This window comes from Solea solea, chromosome 4 (genome assembly GCF_958295425.1).
Source record: "Solea solea chromosome 4, fSolSol10.1, whole genome shotgun sequence".
Lineage (NCBI taxonomy): Eukaryota > Metazoa > Chordata > Actinopteri > Pleuronectiformes > Soleidae > Solea > Solea solea.
In genome coordinates, this window is record NC_081137.1 from 4,573,169 (window position 1) to 4,596,951 (window position 23,783).

At 40.5% G+C, this 23,783-nt stretch overlaps 1 protein-coding gene across 1 annotated transcript in view; it reads right to left on the reverse strand.

Moving 5' to 3' along the window:
• Positions 1-1,179: 1,179 nt before the first annotated feature.
• The window catches only part of mcama (melanoma cell adhesion molecule a), a 41,915-nt gene continuing 19,311 nt past the window's right edge, over positions 1,180-23,783 (reverse strand). The window contains exons 2-16 of the mRNA XM_058628067.1: positions 17,128-17,261; positions 16,157-16,382; positions 15,925-15,995; positions 15,366-15,453; positions 14,856-15,032; positions 13,024-13,151; positions 10,474-10,618; positions 10,261-10,376; positions 9,573-9,714; positions 8,865-8,998; positions 7,124-7,265; positions 6,115-6,150; positions 4,485-4,614; positions 3,577-3,694; positions 1,180-3,041 (exon numbers count right to left, since the gene is read on the reverse strand). Coding sequence (XP_058484050.1) covers positions 3,039-3,041; positions 3,577-3,694; positions 4,485-4,614; positions 6,115-6,150; positions 7,124-7,265; positions 8,865-8,998; positions 9,573-9,714; positions 10,261-10,376; positions 10,474-10,618; positions 13,024-13,151; positions 14,856-15,032; positions 15,366-15,453; positions 15,925-15,995; positions 16,157-16,382; positions 17,128-17,261 — 1,790 coding nt within the window. The 3' untranslated portion in view covers positions 1,180-3,038. The remainder of the gene's footprint in view (positions 3,042-3,576; positions 3,695-4,484; positions 4,615-6,114; positions 6,151-7,123; positions 7,266-8,864; positions 8,999-9,572; positions 9,715-10,260; positions 10,377-10,473; positions 10,619-13,023; positions 13,152-14,855; positions 15,033-15,365; positions 15,454-15,924; positions 15,996-16,156; positions 16,383-17,127; positions 17,262-23,783) is intronic.

A 23,783-nucleotide genomic window follows, 5' to 3' on the forward strand; every position in this document is an offset into this window, starting at 1 on the left:
TGGGCAGAAGAAGAAAAAAGGCGCTTATATTCTTGCTTTCTTCAAAAAGAAAAGATAGAGCTAGAATTACAGCCCAGTGGTTGTATGACTCAATTGGACTATATGTAGTCGAAATGTAAACGCTTCACCAGACGTCGACGACATGCCGTTGTTGACGAAATTAAAGTTCAAAAGGCCAAATATGTCATGCGAGGCCACACCAGCTGAAAAAGATGGCTGTTTGGTACAATATATTTTGAATTTTAAAGGATTCTCTCCAGGCGTTTTAAAATGAGTCACAAGGCGAAAAAATAGGGTTTGTAAGATCACAGTGACCTTGATGTTTGACCACCAAGGTCTTAGAAATTCAGAAAAATGCAACAATTAATGTATGCATGGCCGGGATATAAAATGTAAAAATTAAATATTACAACCAAATGTAGCCTCCTGACTAAAATGAACTATGCAACAAAACTGTATTTACTGCAATTGCACTGCAAACAACAAAAACAGATGATGGAAATATGACTACACTAGTGTAAGGACAAGAAATGATGACAGAATAGGCCACACCCCCTTCCTATATAGTTTTCCAAGTTATTTAATTTCAAATGTTAAGAGTTTTTTTTATGTGTTGTATATGTATTGTTTTGTGAAGCAGTGTAGCTCACAAAATCATATCTGTGCTCCAGGTTCTGTAATGAGAAGCAGCACGTACAGAGAGGTGTGGTTTCTCCTTTTGGCCACAAGGCGGCGTATCTGCTAAAGTGAGCACTGCTCAGGAGTAAACAAGACGATCACGTGATGTGTATGATAACAGTTTTCTTCCGGTTCCATAGCTGTAGCAGCGCGCCAGAGAAATTTATATTCTATTTTTTTCTCAGTGTGAGAAAAACAATGTACATAGAATGTTATACTTGTACTCGGTATTGTTTACTGGTGTTTGTGAACACATTACTGTGTTTTTATGCATAAAATACCACATAGTGCAGTTATCTATCTGACTAACTTAACGTGCTAATTAGCAAACCTAGCTGTAGCATCTCAAACAACTTGTGTGACGTCATTTCTAGTTCCAGTCTTTGAGTATGTTTGTACACAATTAGAACAAAAACATATTATTGTATTATTTTCACAAGAATGGGACATAACCCAAAAACATAAAAAAAAACCAATAAATAAACAAACAATAAAACAATCTCTTTTGAAATGGAACATTTTTATTTGGCATTATTTTTTTTGCAAAAAATATAAAAACGATGCAAGCATCAAATGATCACATGTACAGTACTTAATTTACACACATTTAGAACCAAACAAAAAAAGGAACGCGACAGGCAATGTTCACTTTCAAAGCTGTTTTCCCACTAGTGAAAAATCCAGGACCATAAAACTAGTCTTATGGCTTTGTGCAGATTTTCTGAACCATAATGGCAGCACAGCATCAGACTTTTTTTTATTTTTATTTATTAATGGCCTGAGGACGTTCTGTACCTGGATATTTCTACTTTAACATCATCTAACAACTGGACTCAGTGGATAAAACAAAACAGAGAAAACGTGTCACTACTCTGACAATGCTGCAAGTCATCGGGGCAAAGTAGCAACAACAACAAACAATAACAAGTCAACGTCTTTTCACGACCTACACAGTGAACATTCGGAACATCTTATTCACAACATGGGCCCGAGGAAGCAGAACAGTGTTAATGCATGTCTCAGCTTATGTACGATAAACGTAGAATCAGTTTGTGCCTTTTTAAACCACAGAAATAAAATATCTCTTCTTGTTTCTAAAAAAATTTGGATGAAAATGAAAAATATGACGCAGCAAAGGTTGGTTGTGTTTAAACCATGTTGTTGTTTTTTTTCTCAAAAAGTAGTATCTACTACTACCCATCTCTTCTCTTGGGTCCAAGTTTTTATAAATAGTCTAATTTTAAATGTAAATTTGAGTGAGATTAAAAACAAAATAAGTCAGTTTTAGGTTAGAGTCTGCAGAAAAACAGAAAACTTAATATTCCTTGTGATGAATTATAAACTTCCAGCTGCCTGTTGATTCATTAACTGCACCGACACTTTTGTCATCAGTAGCCGTTACTGACAAATATCTGTAGTACGAAGCTTGTCAAACATGCGCGACACTGAAACTCTTCCCCAGGCCCGACTCACGAACTCTCAGTGGAAACACAAAGAAAAACACACAGAGCAAAAACCAAAGAAACAAAAACATTTCAGTGTATGATGCGTTCTCAAAAACTGGCACAGCAGATCACTAACCTTTGACCTTCCTTGACTTCAGAAACAGCCTGAGGTCTCCACTAACACATCTGTACACTACAGGTATTTACAAACAGTACAAGGGCTTGACAGTAGTTCACAGAGGGTTTGCCATCGTGTCGGATCGACGGTTTTGAGATTTTATGACGGTGACTTTCAAACTTTAGCACGTCCAGGTGGTTTTGTTTTAAATCTTCGGACAAATTTCAACATGAATTTCTACAAACATCGTCGAAAGTGGAGCAGAGTCACGCGGTGGGACGGTGAACCAACAGTGAAGAGCAGCTGCCGAGGAGCAGCGCGTGGTTTTATTTTGGTCTCATGAACGCGGATCCACATGCACGCGACCCAGACTCGACCATGAAAATGAAAATGTGAGTGCCAAAATATCTTAAATAACAAAATATATATAATATATACACTTCATAAAAAAAAAAAGAAGAGCAACAACAATAAAAGTGGATGATGCGTGAAAAGGCGTCATCACAAACACACTGAACAACAGCCCAACATTTTGAGGAAACAAATGGAAAAAACAAACTGAATGTTGAGGAATCAAACGTTCATTCAAGGGAAATACACACCTGTGTGTGTGTGTGTGTGTAAATCTACTGAATACTGAACAAAACATGACGGGAGAATGTCCAGGTCTGCGGTGTCGTCCTGCAGATCTCAGATCAGTGGAACCGTCAGCGCTCCAACACACACTCAACTGTCATTTCAACGTGTCCTGAACTCTGCCACCGCTGCACAGAGTCACTGCTGAGAAGTCAGGGACTTTACTGAAAGACACACAAAAAGACATGAGGGTCTTAGTTGGACGTCCACTGTCGACAGGAAGTCACATTCTTGTCTCTGGAAACAACAAAATTGAAGGGACCCTGGTGTTTTACGCAAGTTTATTCCTCCAACACTTGTCACTTGTCACAATCGTTTCATCCAAAAGTTTATTTGACAAAGTTAGTCTCCGTTTTATGAAGTTAATATGAAATATATAAGTTCAATAATGCAATTGTGTGTATCCTTTGTGACAGTGAGAATAAAAATGTGGCCAATTTCAATACAAACTCCTGAACCATCCCTTTAAGGATACTTTTTTTAAGCATATTTGTTAATGGGTTGCAGAAAGGTTTAAACAATCTGCCCCCTAGTGGTTTAACAAAGCTCGAACTATTATTATGGGACACATTAACATACAATGGCTACTTTTTGTACTTTAACTTATGAGCCACATGTAACATTTGAACAAAAACATCAAAGTGTCTCAGAAAGAGTCACAAACGCGTCCATTTCTGCTCCTGACGAAAGACCAGTTACCTGGTCATTTGGGCCCTTTTGGTCTCCGTTGACAGCCTTTAGGAGGACAGTGTCCTCGGCCTTTGTGCTGCCCTTCATCTCTACCACGATGTCGTCTTTGGTCGTCTTTTCTTTGGAACTGCAAGCAAAAGTTTTGCGCGTGAGTTTCAAGTCCAATGTTCAACCTGTCGACATGAAATTGAGATCAATTCCGCCCGGTTTTGCCCGTTATTCCTCAAATCGCGTCTCGTTAATGTCTTTTTTTCATTTTATAAACAGTCTACGGCTGAAACCTGGACAGAAAAACAACATCACTGCAAAAACAGGTTTTAAGAAAGTAAAATAAACCTTGTCGTGGGGAAATGGTTCTTACTTTCTGCCATAAAAAAAAAAAGTAAAGGAACAAATAATCTTATCTTAAAAAGAAATATCTAACTTAATAAGACACTACAGCTTACTTTAAGCTTTATCTACCAGGAAGAAACTAAAATAAGGGTTTGAATGGAATCCCAACTGCTCCTGGTTTGAGTAAACATTTCTGATATGCCAGAATTCCCTTGTAATAGGTACAACTTTCTTCAATGTTGGCCAGTTTTGTCCAGATTTTCCCCTCATTTGAAGAAACATTACAGTCAAGATTTACAAGCAGGTTTCTCGTGTTCCAGCCAAGCAATATTTTCTCCCCCCGTTGGCAGATTCTCCTCCTTAAAAGCACAACATTTCAATTCATTTAAGGAATAAAATGTGGCTCATTTCTCGGTGGTCTGTTTTTGCGGCGTAGATAACGGACAGTTCTGTTTCAGTAAATGTTCACTGATCGACCTGTGGACGTGAAATTGAGCTAAATTAAGTTAGAAAACTAACGAATGCAAAGACCCACAGTCACATGACACGTCACATGATGTGGGATTTAGGTTCTCTGTACTCACATCTCCTGCTTCCCCGAGCGTCCGCAGGGAATCTTTCCCTTCTTGTGGAGGAAGTAGAGGACGCTGCCGAGGACGGCGAGCAGCAGCAGGCACAGTATGATCACCACGATGATCACGCCACTGCCTTCAGCTACACACACACACACACACACACACACACACACGTTAGCATCAATCCTAACAGTTCTACTCATTTCAGAGCTACTTTGTCAACAGTGGAGTTGAATTTAATTCTAATTCACTGCGGTCAAACAGGCTCAAGTTAAATAAAACAAAAACAAAAAAAAAAAGAGATTTATTGTTTACATGGAGTTAACTGTTAATGATGATGATGGGACATGAAAATCAGGCAACTAACTGTTTTAAAAAATAACTAAAATCAAACACAAAGTGTTATTGTCCACTGTTTAAATAAAAGGTCCCAACTTTTCCAACCCCTGAAAACATTGATGCTGCACTGTCTCTATGAAGCAGTTTCAATCCTCATTATTACCATTATTTTTTTATGAGGCTTGTTTATGAGCATCATGTCATGTCATTTAGTAAAATAAAGTATTATTTCATATGCATATACATTATTTGATTTGCAAACAATAAGATGCTGCAAACCTTTACTCTACCTGCTTTTTCTCAATGTAAATTTTAAACCTCAACTATAAATGAACTACATCAGAATATTTGGTCTGAGATGTCAAGAGCGTCTACACTGCTGAGGGTACAGTATTAACTGAGGATGATTTTAATGTAATAAAAACAAAAGAAACTTGTGACGTCCGTGGAGACGAAGCTGAAAAAACACACGTCTGAATGTGGATTATATTTATGCTGCTTGGACAAAGCTCCAGCTTATCACATTAGACAAACACTTCATCATCAGATGAAGTAAAACGCAGCACTTTTGCTATCAGAGTTGTTTCTTTGACTGTGATGAATCGCAGTATTTTCTGTTATTATATCTGCTATTCTTCCCTGTGTTGAATTACCCACAGAGAGGCTTTTTAAAATACGACGAGAAACAGAAAAAAAAAACACAGCACAGTGTGATTCATTTTATTTGTTATTCTTGCCGTCGTTAAACGGTGATGTAATTTATCATTTAAGTCTTAAGCGGGTACAGAATCCCTTTTCTCTGAGGGACTGTGTTAACTGACCGTGTGACAAATGGGAGTCCTTGGCGAATAATTACGCTTTTAGTTTCCAGCAGAAACACGTTTTTTTATTACGGGTTATTATCAGAAATTACCTCCCCACAAACTCACGTGTACATAAAAAAAAAATCCACAATAAAACTAAAACTTTATTATTATTTGTTGTTTAAAAAAAAAAAAAGTGGGACGTCAAATAAAGATTACTGGAGCAGAGACCAAGTGTCATAAAAGTGTCTTTGCTGGTGAGTTTTTTCTCTCTTATATCAAACAGAATATTTTATATACGCCTGCAGGCAGTTTGCACAAAAAAAGATCTGCCGGCAAACCAGACACAAAAATCATAAATAATGTACGTCGTCCTCCAAACGCTTTCATTGTCACAGACAGAAAGTTGATCTTAAGTGTGAACAGTGAGACAGAAGAAACCTTAAAACATGAAAAGAGCTTTTGTTTGTGTGGAGACGCTGGGACAACAATCTTACCAGGAGAGAAGGGAGTCGTTGTGGTGACCCTGGGAACTGTGAACAAGGAGAACAACACTTAGAGTGGGCAACAGTCCACCAACATTACACTAATACATACGCTTCACAAATTACCCATAATCCCATATTCCCTGTAGAGGTGATGGCAAAAGGCCTTTTTTTTCCATGCAGTCTGCAAAGTATTTCTAAATAAAGGTTAGTACATAAAACATGGGATGATTTCACAATATTAAAGGTGCAAAAATGCAAAACTGACCCAAACACTGAGGTTGTATCAAGTTACTGCTCATTGTTTCCCAAACCCTCAAAACAATGATATTCTTCACATGTCTTATTTCTGTGTTTTTTGGAGCAAAGAAACCAGAAAATAATCACGTTGAAGAAGCTGAACATTCTGAGAACTTGTTTGAATAAGCAAAATAGTTAATGGATAAATCATTGTAGTCCTAGAGCATAATCTGACTATTTTTACTGCCATTTCAACACATAATACTTATTTTAAAAAGGTAAAGCAGCGTGTTTGAAAACAAAATCACAGCTGCATTTGATTTGAATGTAAAATCCTTTATAAATGAGATAGAACAAATGCATCTACTGTTAAGTGGAGTTAAATATTGACCCCCCCCTCCACTGTATATTCATGGAACGTTATATTTGGGAGTGACATCACCTAAAATTTAACTGCATTCCAGTTGATAAGTCATACAAAACATGGATGGGGATAAAAAAACTGACCAGTACAATGTGTACAACTGGATTCATGTGAAAAATACTCAGAAGTTTGTGAGGTTACTGTGACATTCCCAGGTCTAAATCAGGGGGTTGCTTTTAAGTTGAAATGTCCGACAACACCTGGAACAAACCATTAAATACAGCGAGTAACACTTGTTTCCTGACATCTCGTTACCTTTAACATAAAAACTGGTTTTAACAATGATTTTAAAAACCCTGGAATGTTCCCTCACATGACGTCAGGCTCCACTCACACACTGAAAGAAAAGGCTCTTACTGGCTTTGATGCTGAAAGCCTTGACCTCGGTGCCCATGTCGTTGGAAGCGTTGCACTGAACGCTGACGTCCGAGGTGACTTTGACCGACACCACGCTCTGAGTCATGTGCTCGTTTGCTCTGCTCGCCACCTCGTACCAGTTCTGCACACACACACACACACACACACACAAATCCAGGTTATTGATGAGGTTTCCACTCACATGTCCGTCTCCAGGTTCATGAGACAAACTTATTTAGTCAGAAATCTCTCAACTGACCATGTGATTCGAGGGAGCGGTCATTTTTACATCTTTATTCTCATTTTTGGTTCGTAAAACTCTATTTAAAATGATTACTGTGTGATTTTTGTGCAGCTCTGTGAGAAACAAAGATGTTCTCTTCAGTCTGTAGAATAAGATGTGTACAGATCAAGACAATGATTCGTCTAAAATGATATTTTGACATGAAAAGAAATTTGAGTGCATTTGCTCAGGCGTGTTTATATAGTGAGATTAAAGCTGCAACTAACTATTATTTTTATAATTGATTAATTGTTTGGTCCATAAAATATCAGAAAACCTTAACTTTTAATGATTTCTTTACTATCCAGAGCAAAGAAATGAAGAAAATATTCACATTTAAGAAGCTTAAACAATCGGAAATCTTGTTTTAATCATGGAAAAAAGCTTCAAACAGATTAATCGATTATCAAAATAGTGTTGATTAATTTAGTAATCGATTAATTGTTTCAGCTTTAGTGAGATTGCCTATATTTTGCGTTGAAAAAAAAAGGATTTAAGACACTCTACAGTGCATATTTTTATAGCCTCTGCATATATGTTTCAATATAGTAATGGAAAAATGCTCTGTGTTCTCAGGGTTAACAGCTTCTGCCAGGAAATACTGTGTCCGGGAAGCCATGCTGAAATGGTTACCTGCTAAAAAAAAAAAAAAAAAAAAGTAATAAAAATAAATGATATAAGGCAGTAACTGATGCTCTTAACGTGCAGCGCTGGAACATTTCCAGCTGCTACGGCTGAAAACTTACACCCAAAGAAAAGAAAAACAGAGCAGTGAGAGCCGGCACATGACGGATGGTGAGTCTGTCGGCACGTCCACGTCCACCAGATAAGTCCTTTTACTGAGTCATCTGTTTCATGTCTGCATTTAAAATGATAGCCCCTGGGAGACAACGTTCATTTTCGTAATCGTTTTTGCAGATTATTATTTTTTCTTTTTTTATAAAGCCTTACTTATCTTTTGTGGCTTTAAGAAAGTATAACGCTGTCAGGAAGCTCAACGTGAGGAATGATGACACGGAAGCAGTGACGTATTTAGTGATTGAATTACAGTTTCACTGAGAAGGTGATGCATCTTTTCTGCACAAAGCTCCATCACAACAACACAGCCTCTGGATTTATTTTCCAGCCTGCTTTTGTGATTGTTGTGACTAATGAAGCCTGATTTCTTGGCAGATGCACAGTCGTGACTTTTGCATCGGCCAGGCCGAGCGGCGCGACGGAAGCTCGTCAAATCGTGCCTATCGCACACATCTGTCCGACATCGCTACACCGGCTGATAAACGATGGAACAGCCTCTGGCGACTGGTCAAAGTTGCAGAAAAATTGCCTGTCACAGCAATTAACGTAAACCTAAATCCATCCCTGTGTTAACGGTCTGATGTGACCTTTGTAAAAAGTGTAACAAAAGAATCACCAATAGACCATGGCTCTATTGTCCATTCAGTAAAACCGGGTTACCTGGCTGCCGATGACGCTCCAGGAGATGCTGGGTGGTGGATGACCCTGAGCCTCACAGGTCAGGTTCACCATCCGTCCTGTTGCCTCCTCCATCTGCACCTCCTGGTCCACACCACCCACCAGTTGTGGACTACCTACACACACACACACACATACATTGTTTGATGAACTGTCAATCAAACTTAAACACTTCCTCCACAGATGTTTCACATTAAAGGTCCTGCAGCCGCTTGACATGGCACAAATCTCCTCCTTCCTGGAAGTGTTTTACGGTGACGGTTTCAGTTTCGTAAGACTGACGTTTCAGCGTGCGGCCTCCTTCAAAATAAAGCCCCAACAGTTACCTGACGGACATTTATAGTCACAGGCACAGGTGTTTCTAATCAGGACTCTCGAGGGAAATCTAACTGGCGGAAATGAAAGGAGTTACCGCAGAGGCTTTTGTATTTATACAGACATTTAATGTGCTATACTAAAAAAGAGGTAGGCAACAGGATAAATGTTTACAATGTACAGTATGTACTGTACATTTTGAATCCTGCAGACACATTAACTTTTCCACTTAATTTGTAAAGAAAACGTCCAAAAACTACCTAAAGTAGGGATGGTACAATACCACTATTTTGTGTCTGATACCGATGTAACAAACATTTCACAGACATAAGGCCAAACATGACTCAGCCAAAATGCTTCTCGCAGTAAACTGACCTTGAACGATGATGTGAACGGAGCCGCTGGTGTGCAGCGCGGGCAGCGAGGGAACGGTCACTTCACAGGTGTACTCTCCTGTTGTTTCAAAAGTGGCGTCCTGCAGGTGTAACGTGTTGCCCTTCCCAACCTGCTTCCCACTCTACACACACACACACAGAAGAATTGTAACATTAACTGTTTAATGCCATCGAACTGCAACATTATTCATTCATAATCATATTTATTGATTAGTTGTTGGATCCATAACAGGTCAGAAAATGTTGATCGGTGTTCCCTCAACCTTGAAATGTTGATGTTCTCAAATTTGTTTTGTTTTCATGATTTCTTCGCTACGTGGAGCAAAAAACCCAGAAAATATTCACATTTACTCAACAACACCTCAAATTGATTTATGGATTATTAAATAATATTTGGCGATCTATTTAGTCATCGATTAAATGGGTATATTGATCTAAAAAAAGGGCAAACATGCGAGTCCTCTGTGAGCCTGGGAACCAACGACTCTCTTTAATGAAACACAGTTTTGTGTATTCCACTGTCAGCTTGCACAGCTGTTACTGATGAGCATTTCAGTTTGTCCAAAAATGTCTCGTATCCTTTCACTGGCTGCTCTTCGCGAGATTTCAAAGCGAAAGCGATTTAATCTGCTCCGCAGTCTGACGATGTGTGCGACAAACACGCGTACCTTGTACCAGACGGTGGATGTTTTCAGGGAGGACAGAGCGTTGCAGCTTGCGGTCAGATCCTCTCCTCTGAGCATAAACTCTGATTCTTTTGGCACGACCACAGCTGGGTCCAAATCTGAAGACAACACACAGACGAAAGACATGAAGACGGAGTTGGAATTAAGTCAGAAAGGAGCAAGGGGTTGAAAAACTGAATACACTGTATTCCTCACAGTGAACAGTGAGCTGCATTTCTCCTTTGACGTCGGTGTTTCTGTCAGAGCCCCGAGTGCGACACTGGTAGATGCCGCTCTCTTTCCGCGACACTGGTGACAAGATCAACGTGTCCCCGCTGCTGTCCAGGTCCTTGTCCACGTCCTGCAACAAGACGCACCGTTTGTGACTCAATTCCACACAAAGACGAGGTGAAAATAAAGATAAGGGGTGATGAGTCATGGTACATCAGTTTAAGAAAGACATTAACTTGATTTTCCTTTTCCTATTTTTGGTTTTTAATAGAAATATTTACCGACCAGTCTTACGGCTGAGATTCTGTTAACACGGCGACAATTTACACCACTGTCCATTAGAGTCAAGAGCCTCAAGTGGACTGGGACTTTGAGAACTCCTAAATATTTAACCTTCATATTTTAAACCACCTATTTAAGAAAGGGTAAAACAGTTTTCCATTTCATTGTGAAACGACTGAGTTAAGTGTTTTTGGTATAAACTGAGGCACAAAGTTGATTTGATCACAAACAAAACCACAGCGTTAGTAATAACAAAAAATGACGGATTGCTCTAAAACATCAGCCACTAAGTCGTACATCATCTCCACAAGGAAAAAAAAAACACTGTTGCCAATCATTTATACAATGTTTGAAAGTGTAAGTCTGAGGACAAACACTTTTAAAACACTTTCGCAAAAATTGTGCCTGTAAAAGTGTTTAACCACTCTGTTCTGGAGCATTTACTCAACTTGGTGTGTTGTTTTTCAAGATTGAACTATCTATTAGTATCTATTAGTAACCAAAAAGGACATTAGCTTCCCACGTTTTTATTCAAAACGTGTATTAAAATTAGCGTTTGTTTGTGTTTTGTGAATTAAAAAAAAAAAATTAAGGCATGAACGTTTAAGAAATGACAAAAATGACACTTAAAATGCAAAAATTTTAAGTGTCAATTCAATTTAAAATTGTATCGCAATGGTAATATCTGTCAAAGAATAATCACAGGACGATCTATTTGACCATACTGTGCATGTCTATAACATCCACCCCCCCCATGGGTCAGCACTGTCAGGACATCTTACTGGGCAACAGTGTGCGTTCAGATGTTGTACTGGCACAATTCTCTCCCTCTGTTCATCCAAAAGTCCTGTTTTCTGGTGTGTAATGACTTTTCCAGACTTTACAGCCCTGACTGACATTTTTTGCCTGCTTAAAGCGGTGTAACTGTGTTTCCAGATTTCCGCAATAAATTCTAAAATATTATATCACATAACACAGGGTGAAATCCAAAAGGTATAAGAATAAGAACAAGCTTGTAAAGAGAGAACGCAGACGTCTCTGTCGTCATTCAGTAAATTCTTATGCAAAATGAAGTCTCCGGCTTTGTCCCTGTCCCAATTTATTAAAGAAAGTGTCTGACTACACCACAGTAGATGGCGATATGTTGCCTTTCAAATTGTTAAAGCCGCCCCACACAGAGTATAATTGGCTGGATTTCGTTCCCGATCTGGCCCTTCAACAATCATGGGTGCCTTCCGATTTTAGGCAGAGTTGAACAGATTATCTGGCAATAACCAATGAGAGCGAGTTAACCGGGAAACGGATGTTGCATACTTTTGTTTAGAACCGTAACTCGTAACGTGTTTGCGCTCCTCAGCACCAAACATCGCACACGCGACAGCTATTAACTGACAACGGCTCCATGTCTGTTTATATTCTGCAGCCACGTCAAATCATGCAAGTTTCTGTAAGATCCCAAATCCCTGGAGTCTCTTAAACCCCAAGTGTGTGATCCTGCATCTTGACTGGATCGTCTAGTCTGGGTTTTCTCAGGTTTGTTGTGTCTGTGGTCCCTCATATTGTCTCTCCTCTTGCATGGGACAGGCTTAATCTGCGATTTACAGTCGACTTGCTACGTCGCAGACCAAAACAACTTTCTTAGACTTTCTACCATCAATTAAACTTCAAAATTCAATTTTAATTCAATCCAAAAATGCACCGGTTTGATTGGATTTCTCACTGTTATCTTCTTCAGTGTAGCTGCTGCTTCTTCTCTTATGTTTGTGTCAAAGCCTGAGAGCTGGAACAGTGGAAATACAACTCTCAACCTCATTATCCGAGTGTGTCGGTCCAACTTGAGACACATGCCATGTTAACATTTGCTTTAAAAGTCTGGTTTGAGTTGGAATAACAGGATAATTAGATCTTCTCTATTGTCATGCAAACATAGTGTGTTTCGATGCATAAAAGTAAGCTTGTTGAAGTTAAAGCGGCGGTCAGATGAGTTTTTGCCTTGTCTGCACATACAAAAGGATGTGTGTGTGACATGGGAATGAGTTCCATCCGTGAGGCCCGTCAGCGTGGCCTCCGGTCTCGGACCCCGACCTGAGTCTGCAGGGTCAGCGCTGACAGAGCCTTCACAGACCCTGCACACTCATGTCTACATGAGGCCCTGTGAGCTCTGCATATCAAAAACATTCCCTACATGTCTCCTGCATGTCACCCATTCTCTCTCGGGGACTTTCAGGGTGAGAAAAGACCCTCCATTCTTACTTGTTCTCTGCTGAAAATGAAGGACGGCGGGGGGTTGCCATCGCCCTGGCAACGCAGCTCCACAGTATCCCCCTCTTTGACCAGGCCCTGGGGCGACTCCTTCCACAGCTCCACCATGGTGGTGGGGTCTAAACACACACAATCAAATTAGCGAGGCTTATTCAGCGAGCCGCCAAAGTCACTTAACAAGGCCGTTTCCAAAGCACTGACAGCTCCACTGTGTTTGGCTCGGCCTGCAACAATGTCCCTTTAAAACTGTTTCAAACAACAATGGACCAACACAGGAGAGAGGACATAATACGACACTTTAATGCCTTTAGGCTACATCCAGATTGCCCAGCTGATGTGACTCAGATTTGTTTGTCAGGGTTGTGTGGATGCAGGACTCCCATCACCAAATCCAATTTTCAAATCAGACCTGTATCACTTCAGTAAGTGGTGTTTAATAAGACAAATATACAATATAGGGCCATGGAATATCATATTAGAATATACTGTTTTTTCCCCCCAATAGGCATGCAACGAGCATTGACGTCATTGACCTGAACCTGACGCCCTCGAGAGCTAAATCTCGCTCACAAATTGGCTGCAATAGCTTCCATTTCTGAATTCCCCTTTGGAAAAAAATCAATGAAGGTACATATATAATTTTACTTATTGAATTCTGTCCGTCTCCCACTTTAATACTGTTGTCTGTATTGTGCTGTTTGAGAGGGCAGTCACGTTCACGTGCAAGATACTTGCAGCGAAGAATGTGCACCATCAAATCTGCTCTGCAAATGAATCAGATTTTAAATCAGATTTCAACAACGTGGCTCAGTAATCTTAATGTATCTTTAAGACAATGGGGCTTTTAAAAGTGTATGAAGGTTCATGGAGTTCTTATGTGTGATTTGGCTTTGCATTTATAACCCCACACAATCAGAGGCTGTTGCAATAACTGCAAAAGTAAGGGTGGACACTCTCAGCTGAGGCTGTATACTATAACAAATCCAAGTGTGCAAGGGGCTGATAGTCTGCGACGTGTGTGTATCATGACATGAGGGGGAACAAGCTGTTCAGTCAACAATACCCATGGACGATTTTAAACAGCATATGTTAATCTATGTTCACAACTTAAAACACCCACTGATACACAATGTCACACTGAAGGAGGAGATATAGGGAGATGGAGGAAGTAAAAAAAAAAAAAAAGAGGAATCGCAAAGTGTGAAAGCAGTAAAGTCTCTGCTGCTGCTGCCATGTGTGTGTGTGTGTGTGTTCTTATTGTGTTTTTCGTTTTTTATCCCAATAAAACTAGTCTGAAAGGTCAGGGAACCTTAGGATACGAACACAACACAGCAACTTTGAGCTTTAGATAAAAACCGCATGGGCCCAAAACAAATAAATGACCAAAGGAGAAGACACCTCTTAAACACACAAGCAACTCAATGTAACAGACCAACGTGAAATCAGCGAGTCAACTGAAGGTGTCGACTCTCTGGAGACACAAAACCAACTGAGCAGGGAATCTCCACCCTCTATATCAAACCTCCCACTGAGCTGATTGTCCTCAGCTGTGGGGGAATCACAGGTGCAGCCAATGACTCCTGATTAACAAACACACTGACTTAGATTCTGGATTTCTGTGTTTTGAGTCTGTTACATAATATTAATATAATAAAAGACTCTTTTTTAAGAACCTGTGACACATGTTTTACCAGGGTTTCTTGGCTAGTGTCCTCTTTTATACAATTGTGTTGTCTGTATTGTTGTATATGAACTGTTTGGTGGCAAGGATCAACACATTTCCTCTATATATAATCTATAAAGCTTAATTCTTTGAAACTTACAGTGGACAGTAATGTTGATGCTGCTCGACTCGACGGTTCTGATCGCTCCGGGGACGAAGAAGCTGACCTCACAGGAAAAGTGGGAGTCCTTGTCCTCCTTGGTCACCTTGTACTCCAGTGTGCTCTGGACAGAGTAAAGGCCCTTGGACTCCCAGGTCAGAATCAGCACGTTTACGTCTGGTTTACGACAAAAAAAAGACACATTTTGTACGTTTTTTTCGACGCCCATATTACTATTAACATGTAATACGAATAATACTATAATATAATAACAAATAGTACTGTAATACTATTTGTTGTGATATTTCAAACGAGGTGAGCAGAACTTAAACATCCCAGTTTTCTGTGGTCAGACCATTTTGCTGCCTCAGTTTCTGAGATGCTTTGCTGTTTGATTCATGTTTTAAAAAAAAAAACTATTTCTCTCCTGAGACATGTAATAAGACTTGGATTTAAACCAAGGGGTTAAACTGAGTCACTCCAGTGTGAGACAGATATGCTGACACTTACGTCCTGGCGTAGACTCCAGTGGCATGCCGTTTTTGTACCAGGTGATGTTGGGTTTAGGGAAGCCGTTCTTTGCCTCGCACGATGCCACCTGAATGGAAAGACAATAGTGACACTAAATCATTTGTATTTACTAAGACAAGAGCTACATCCACACTGCTCTGGAGTTTTCACGTTTTTAAAGATGTTCAGAAACGCTTCAGAATCTCCAGGGCTACAGACTCCTTTGAATAACAATGCTGTTACCCACATTCATTTCATTTCATCGTCAAACTCGTCAAACCATGTCTTTATAGTCTTTGCTTTGTGCACTGGGGCACAGTCATGTTGGAATAGAAAAAGGCCTTCCTTAAACTGTTGCCATAAAGTTGGAAGCATAGCGTTGTCCAAAATATCATGGTATGCTGTAAGATTACCCTTCGTTGGAGATAAGGGTTCTAACCCAAAGCCTGATTGACCGTTAAGTGTATGTTTTGAGGTGTGTTGGTATGGAGATACATCTGATGCTATGTGGGGTTTTAAAGTAAGTACATTAGCATGTATGCAACCTAAAAAGACTCACCTTGGACGGCACGTCTTTGGTCACAGATATTCCAGTAAGGACACCCTCGATCACTGGAGACTCCGGAGGGGCTACATTAGGAAAAAGTATTAGTTTTAGTTTTAGCGTCATAAAATCATGAGAGAAAACTTTCTTATGCCAATTTCGGACAAGCACTCCGAGTATTGTATGAAGATTTGGGTCCATTCTCATGTCTTGCTGGACAACGCAGTGGGATTTTTCTTTTCCTTACCAAACACTTTGAGGTGGGTCTTGCCCTCGGCGCTCCCGGCAGCGAGTCCATTAACCTGGCAGAAGAATTCCCTCTCATCCGAGAGCTGGACGTCCTGGATGGTGAGCAGAGTTCCCTGCAGGGTTTTAGTCACGTTGATGCGCCCGCTGTAGTCGGTGTTGCTGTCCGCCATGTTCTGGCTGTTGTCAAAATAGTAGATCCGTGTACGGGAGCTACCGACACCTTTCTGCAGGAAAGACGCACACATTCAGGACAAACTTCAATGAGACACCTAAATAAGGACATTTAGTGAACGAGGGTTCACATCTTTGGAAGGTAAAAGCAATGACTGAGCTGAATCAGTGAATCATGATGCTTGTTCACACATTCTGAATTAAAATTCATACACATGAATGGGTGGATTCAGAAATGTGAACGATTCCACCATGTGATCTCTGATTGCCAAATCATGATCAAGTGAAACTGCACACACACACTTCTGATTATATAATGAAGGAGACTGAGGAATTGATTTGAAAATAATTTACCACTGCTGATAAATGGAGATACACTGCCTGGGATTCCTACTGATTTTTTCACATTATTCATTCTTCAGCTCAGCTCTCCGGTAGATTAAAGAGTTATTATATGTGCACAGGATTATCATCTGTTTGGGAAATAAAGCCTATTAACTATTTGCTGCATGAACATGCATGTCATGAATTATGACATGCTGCAGGCAGTGCTGCTACACTGCTCTGAAATTTAATCTGCTAATGATATTTTTAACGTTTTGTGAGAGTCGAGATATGTAAGTCCTTGTAGTTTGTGTTTAACTTGCTTAATCTCTACCACTTACCAAAATATGATCTTTTTACCTTTTTAACTTGGCACTTCAACTATTTAAGGAGGGGCAACCAAAACGAGTGTATGAGCAGTTGTGTAGCTCCACACGGTGTCAGTTTTTTGGCAGAAGGTCCCGAAAAACTCACCACAAACCACTGAATCATGACAAAGCTGGGCTCATTGTCGGTGTCCGTGAAGCTGTAGTGGCAGGGAATCTCAGCCGAGTCGCCCAGGTACACTTCAGCACTCTCATTCATATTCAGCGCCACCTTGGCCCAGGCTGAAAAACACACAAGAGTACAAAAAAACATGATCAATTCAGAGCTTTAATAAACATTATTATAAACTGTGTATTACTGTGATTTCCTACGTTATATGTCAGTCTAATGCTAATTTTGACCTTCAGTCCTAGTCTAATTCTGAGACATATTGTGTTTGGCAGATGACCGTCTACCCAGGCCAACCCGGAGCCAGTCAGCCATGTTACCAGAACACAGAAGAAAAGGCTTCTTGTCCACATGGCATAATTTTTTGCCCATTCTGCCTAACTGTAACCGCAAAACCCCATCTTGGCCAGAGAATCAGTTCCCATGGGATCATGGGGGGAAAATGCAGGCACGGGGGAGATTTGCCAGTTTGACAGTAGGCTGTCGATTCAGCGAGCCAAGAGCTTTCTTATACATGTTGGACTTGGCTGCTATTCTAATATAGAGGGGCCCTCTCTCAAAGTGACAAAAGAAAACAAGATGACAGAAAATTCCTTCTGTTTAATCTGGTTTGCGATGAAAGATGGTAAAGGATACTCCCAGTCATCGAGTCTTCACACTGCCAGGTGTCATTGTGTGATCAGGGTTGTTGTCTTTTCTTTGATCACATTTGTTTGTCTGTTTGACTTTGAGCAGCAAAACTCAAAAAGAAAAGGGAGGAATGGTTAGAGTTTGATGGTGATGTGGACATGGATGGTACTTTTCTTTAATCTTTCAAAATAGGGGATTGATAGTTGAGTATCTCTCTAGAAAAAGCACTCTTTGATTTAGAATGATTCACCACCCACCGGTCTGTTGTGGCACCACAGGTTTATGCATGAACACTAATTGTCTTGATGCATCTTGGGCGAGCCATTGTTAGCAATACCAAAAATCTTTAACAAAAACAGCACAGCAACAAGTCCAGATAGAAAAACAAACAAGCAATTGATAGTAATTAATAATTGCTATTATTGATGCAAGAGATTGCCATCTTGGAACCCTCTGTTGGGGTTGGTGAGGTTCCAAGTTAGAAGTCCGACTTGAGGGAGCGTTTCAGTTGAAACTTCTGACTCGGAACTCGGATATTATGAACTGGAATGCACCAAAAGAAAACTATTTGGAAACTGTAAGATTGGACAAAATGTAGAAAGAAGACAACAGAACACAATAACATAAAAATACGCCGCTAGTCTTCCGTAGGACACGATAGATAAGCAGTTATAAGCCCAAAACCCAGTATTCAGCACCGTCAAACAGCCAGAAATGTCCAATTATTTCCTTTTTATATATTTACTGGTTTCCAAAAAATAAAGGAAAACAATTAGCTAGACCTCAGTGTCCCTTATATGTGTTTTCAGCTTTGGTCGAAACAGACCAAGCATGAAAAGAGCTTTTAGAGTCCAGTGGCCACCCCGCTGCCCCCATTCAGTCGACTGCTCTCCCCCCATCACCAGCCCCCAATCATTTTCACAACTCTTTTTTTTTTTTTTTTTGCATGTCCCTCCCTCCTCTGCCTCCATGCTCAGCCAACCATTCCATTTAAGACAACCGGCGTGCCATTGTTCCCCCACCTGGGCAGACCAGATCCCCCACCATCACCTCCCACCCCCACCCACTAGTCACAAAAATATGATATTCATGCATCTCCAAAGCAGAGGTTAACAGTAGTTCATCATGTACTGAGATTGTTGTTTATTGAGTCAGTGATCATTGTAAGATTGTTAGAGACAAGACGCAGATTACGGAGCAAAATAAGTCACAGAAGTCAGTGTGAAAAATGTTGTGTCTCATTGGGGCCGGCCGCGCTGCTAACTTTTCAACTAATCCGATTATCACTGGGGGGCTGCTGCGGATTTGGCTTCCAAAGCCAACCTGGGACTGGTCTTATCTGTTCCTGTTGTGACTTTATGCTGCATGGACCGAAGCACAAACACCCATGAGCCGTGATCTATGGACCCTGACAAGCAGAACTGCTGTCTGTGGGCGTGTGTGTGTGTGTGAGCAGTGTGCATATATTTGTGGCTGTCTGTGTCTGGATGATACAGAGCTAATTCATTCAGAAACCAAAGAAAAAACACCAGCATAGTATTTGAATGTGATGACAGGGTCAGGCCTGCTGGACACTGTCGCACATGGCTGACCTGTCAGAGGGATGAACAACAGAAACGGGCAGAGACACAGCCTTTCATAGCTTAAAAACAAACAATTACGACTAAAATGGTAGATTAACAATTCCATTAGAGTCCAGTGTGTAACATTTAGGAGGGTTTGAGTGTATAATCACTTGAAAATAAAAGTTGATTGTCTTTCGCATTTATACCAATATAATATAATATAATACAATAGAAAAAACAGTTTCCCGGGCTCACGCTACGTATCTCGCTGATGTGGTCATCGGGCACATCCCACACCCCCCACACCAAGTAAAGGTACTGTTCTCAGTGGCAATACAAGTCTGACCCAGGGCTTTACCATTCCAAACTGTACCGTTCTGTACCAAACCGAACCATACCATCAAGTAAACACAGCAATAGTTTCATCTGCTCGTCTGATTAGGTCAATGGAATGAATGAGATTATTCTACTTTCAATTCTAGTAGAATAAAGAGAAAAAAAGTTAATTTAACATTTTGCTTGCTTGTTGGTTCCTCGTCCAGTGAAAAAGCAGCAAATCAATCTTCTCTCATGTCAACATTCAGCTGACTGCGTGACAGAAATACATTCTTGGAAATTATATCATTAGTTCAGTAAAATCGATTTTTAGTACTGATGTGATATTTGAGACTTAACTCCTAAAATTTTAGAGAAGGTTGAGCATGTCAGAGAGGATGCAACGGGGGGGGGGGGGGGTCATCCACAACGGCCTCTGCATACAGTAGCTCATTATGTGCCTGACACAGAGACAATACCCTCAGACATTAACTAAAGTGGTCACCATTATTGGCTTCCACCCATTCGATTAGGGCTGTCAGCTTAGGCTCCGGGTGGCTCTGCAGCTCTGCCACTGATAACAATCCAAATCAGCCCTGACACAACAAGTCGGCCCTTTTTCACTCACTCTAATCCTTCACAGAGCTGATGAACCATGAAATGAGACTGAATGTTTCTGAGAACATGAAAAAGTACCATTATAAACATTCTATAAACTGACTCTCGTGTTCACTGGACTTCAGTGAAATCAGCTGAAATGTCAGCTGATGCTATTGGGGAGATGAGTATGGTGAATATTTCTACAGCTCACAGTACAAAACAAAAGCATAAAACAGGACACTGCTTGACACTGACCAGGACTAGAATATTGATTTAGTAACTTTATTAATGTACATCTCTGAGAAGTACTGCAGTGTCTTCTGTCACTGTTTTGGCCAGAACCCAAGATGTTCGTTCACTGCTGCCATAGTTCAGTTACTGCCACACGTATCACTGGGAACGACAGATTCTGGACCTAAAGTTAACCCCTTTTGACAGGGCTCTTTGTTCACAGCTGACGGTCGAGTAGCGGCCATTAAGAAGCGGGAAATGAATGCAGGTTACTGTGCTTTCCATTTGTGCCCATTCAGACTAAAATTCAGCCCCAGAGTTTGCAAACACAAGTGAAGTTTTTCAACTTCTCCCTTTTTGTGACTCCAAAACTCTCTGAATTAATGTGGACACAGGTGTATCCCGAGCAGATTGTATGCATTTAAATGGAGTGGATGGAGCCTCAGACTCTGTCAGGAGCTGCAGTCTCCCGGAATCAATGTTGTGTTTGTCCACAGAGGGTCTCTCAGAGGACGGAGGGGTGTAAAAAGCTAGCACGTAAGTGTGGATGACAGGGAGGAGGATTTCTCAATATGCAGCCCTGGTGTGTCCTCGAACACCTGGGGGACACAGTGTACTTCCCAACATCAAAGAGCACACTCACACATGCCCACACAGTGAAAGCATACAGCTCTGCAGAGGAGATGAGAGCTTCCACTTCCACTGATGTGGCTGTTCTTTCAGAAGCAGCATCTGGCACAAATCTCACAGCAGTCTGATCTCCAGGTGACACAGAATGGCAGTGAAGGGCCCGGGCTTTTTTTTTTTCTTCACATGGAGAGATAAGGAAGTGCTGCAAATCTCCTCAAAGGCATCTCTTTATGCTTCAGTGATTTTCCCCCTTTTTCATGCAGCAGAGCGTTCGACAGCTCCAGGTCAGGACCTCGCACACCTCACCCTTCATGACCAATGTTGTGGTGGCCCCACTCAGCTCAAGACCAGTGGGAATTTAAGGAAACTGACCTTCAATGCAAAAGCCTTGTTTTGTGCAGGACAGTAGACCTTTTTTTTCAGTGTTGCTGCTGATGATGTTTGAACACATGAGACAGTAGGGCTGCACATTCCATTGCAAAATTGCAAAAGTGCAATATCTGATACAAATTACACTGCAATAGGGTTAAGATAAAAGGTGTGACAAAAGAGAATAAGAGAATGAAACGATGCAGAAATGACTGGTCGCACCAATTATGAATCGTATCATGAACATATCTTCTGAAAAAAAAATTATAGTCGAGTTTCCAACATTCTGGACAACCCAATTCTAATTGAAGGAGCCATAGTTTGTTTTCAGGTGACTAAAACAAGTCGGGTGTTGATGGCAGCTACATCATCTGTTAAATTAAACTAGCTTCTAAAATAAGCTACAACCACCAGCCATAAAGGCGACCGTACCAAATGATGAATAAATTACCTCAGAAATGGTCTATGTGCAAAGAAAACAACAGAAAAAATCTATCTTGCTTTGCTGTGCTGAAATCATATTAAAGAGTTTTAAGGGTTTTATCTGCACATATTTCAATATTTTATTGAACAAGTTGTCAAAAATTAACATGTTTGCATTTCAGTGTCCAGTAAATGGAACATATTCATTATTTTAATAAATATGTTAAGCCTCCCTCGGCATCTTTATGCCCTCACAGCACAACTTACAAAAACATGATGCCAGGTTTCACCACATATTTCACCCTCTCAACAGTTTGTCAACACTGGCTTTTAAGGAATTGCTAATCATCCCCGCTGGTTAGCAAGTTCTTCAGCAGCTACATTAATTTTTCATCATCACACCCGTTGGGTGAGTTTTCATTAAAGGAGCAACATTTATGTTTTATTTATGCTGGTTTCTGATGTTCAGCAACGAGTTCAGCTTGTTCCCGCGCACCCACTGCTCATCAATAGATCCCCCCACCCCTTCAGAGCTGTTGGGCCATGGCATGCAGGTTTCTCCACAGCCACAGGATGGCTAATTAAAGGTCAATGGGTTAAACACTGTATCTACAACAAGGAGGGGTGTGTTCCTTTAGCTTACAGCAGAACAAAAACAAATTTGGAGAATTAGTATACGGAAACAGTTTACTAGAAACTCTGCCCCGCGGCTTAAAACATGAAAATGCATCATACCCAGCTTGCTACAAACTAGGGTTGGGAATTAGGAATATGAACCAAAGCAGAATTGGATGTGCCCGGAAACCAAGTTCACGTGAGAAAAACTAGAATTTTGTTTAACAGTTTAACAGCTAAAATATAAATATGTATTTGTTTGTTTATATTTTAATTGTTTGCAAACAAAGACTATGTGTCTGCAAGGAAAGGATGTGTTTTTATGTACCTGTATTGGCAGCGTCATGCATCACAGCAAAGTCATAGCTACTGTGTTTAGATATGAGCTGGTGCTTAGCACGCACGGCTAATATACGAATAAGAATTGGAATCCGAATTGATAAAATTCAAATAACCCCTACCCATCCCAACCAAAAAAACACCCAATCAAAATATAGCATTAACCCTAATAGCAATTCTCAACCACCTGATTGCTGATTGCTAGTAAAGTTGGTGAAAGTGAACAGGGAACAAGTGTAAATGCAGTTACATATCCAGAAATACTCCTGACCACAATCCTGTAGTTCTGGGGGAAACACTGACTTAAAATGTTTTTGGTTTCCATCTCAAACATAAATATCAATTTGAGGATCTATGACTTCCTTCCTCCATGTGGATTTGGTATCGTTGGACCAAATCCTGACCACAAGCATGAAGCATTGATTACACTGATTAACCTAGCATACATCAACATGTCGGGTAATCCAGATTGGCTGAGAGTGGGCAAAAATGACATTTCGAGTCAGACAGCGTCCAGAAACCGCAGTGATTATTTCTTCGTCTCTAATTAAAAGTGTGTGAAAGACAAGACATTAAGGTAAAAGGGGCCAGGTACGAGGCCCGGGCTAAAAATAGGAGACCTTTTGCCAATCGAGTCGCTGACGACAGCAGACTGACTTGCTGCTGTGCTCTCACAAAGGCCTTCTTATCCCAGTCCCTGTGGTCATCATCACCATGCTGAATATCCTTGAGAGCTACAAACTGGGAGCCAAGTCAATCAGCTTCCCCTCAACCATCCAAGACAAAAGGCTGGTCTGAGGTAAGTGCTTCCATTTCAAGTCCCAGAAACAGTCTAACTTTGAATAAAAACCCCATTCTTGTGAGTGCAACAGGCTTTTTCAATATTGTTTTGGACATTCTTGTCTATTTTGGTCAGCT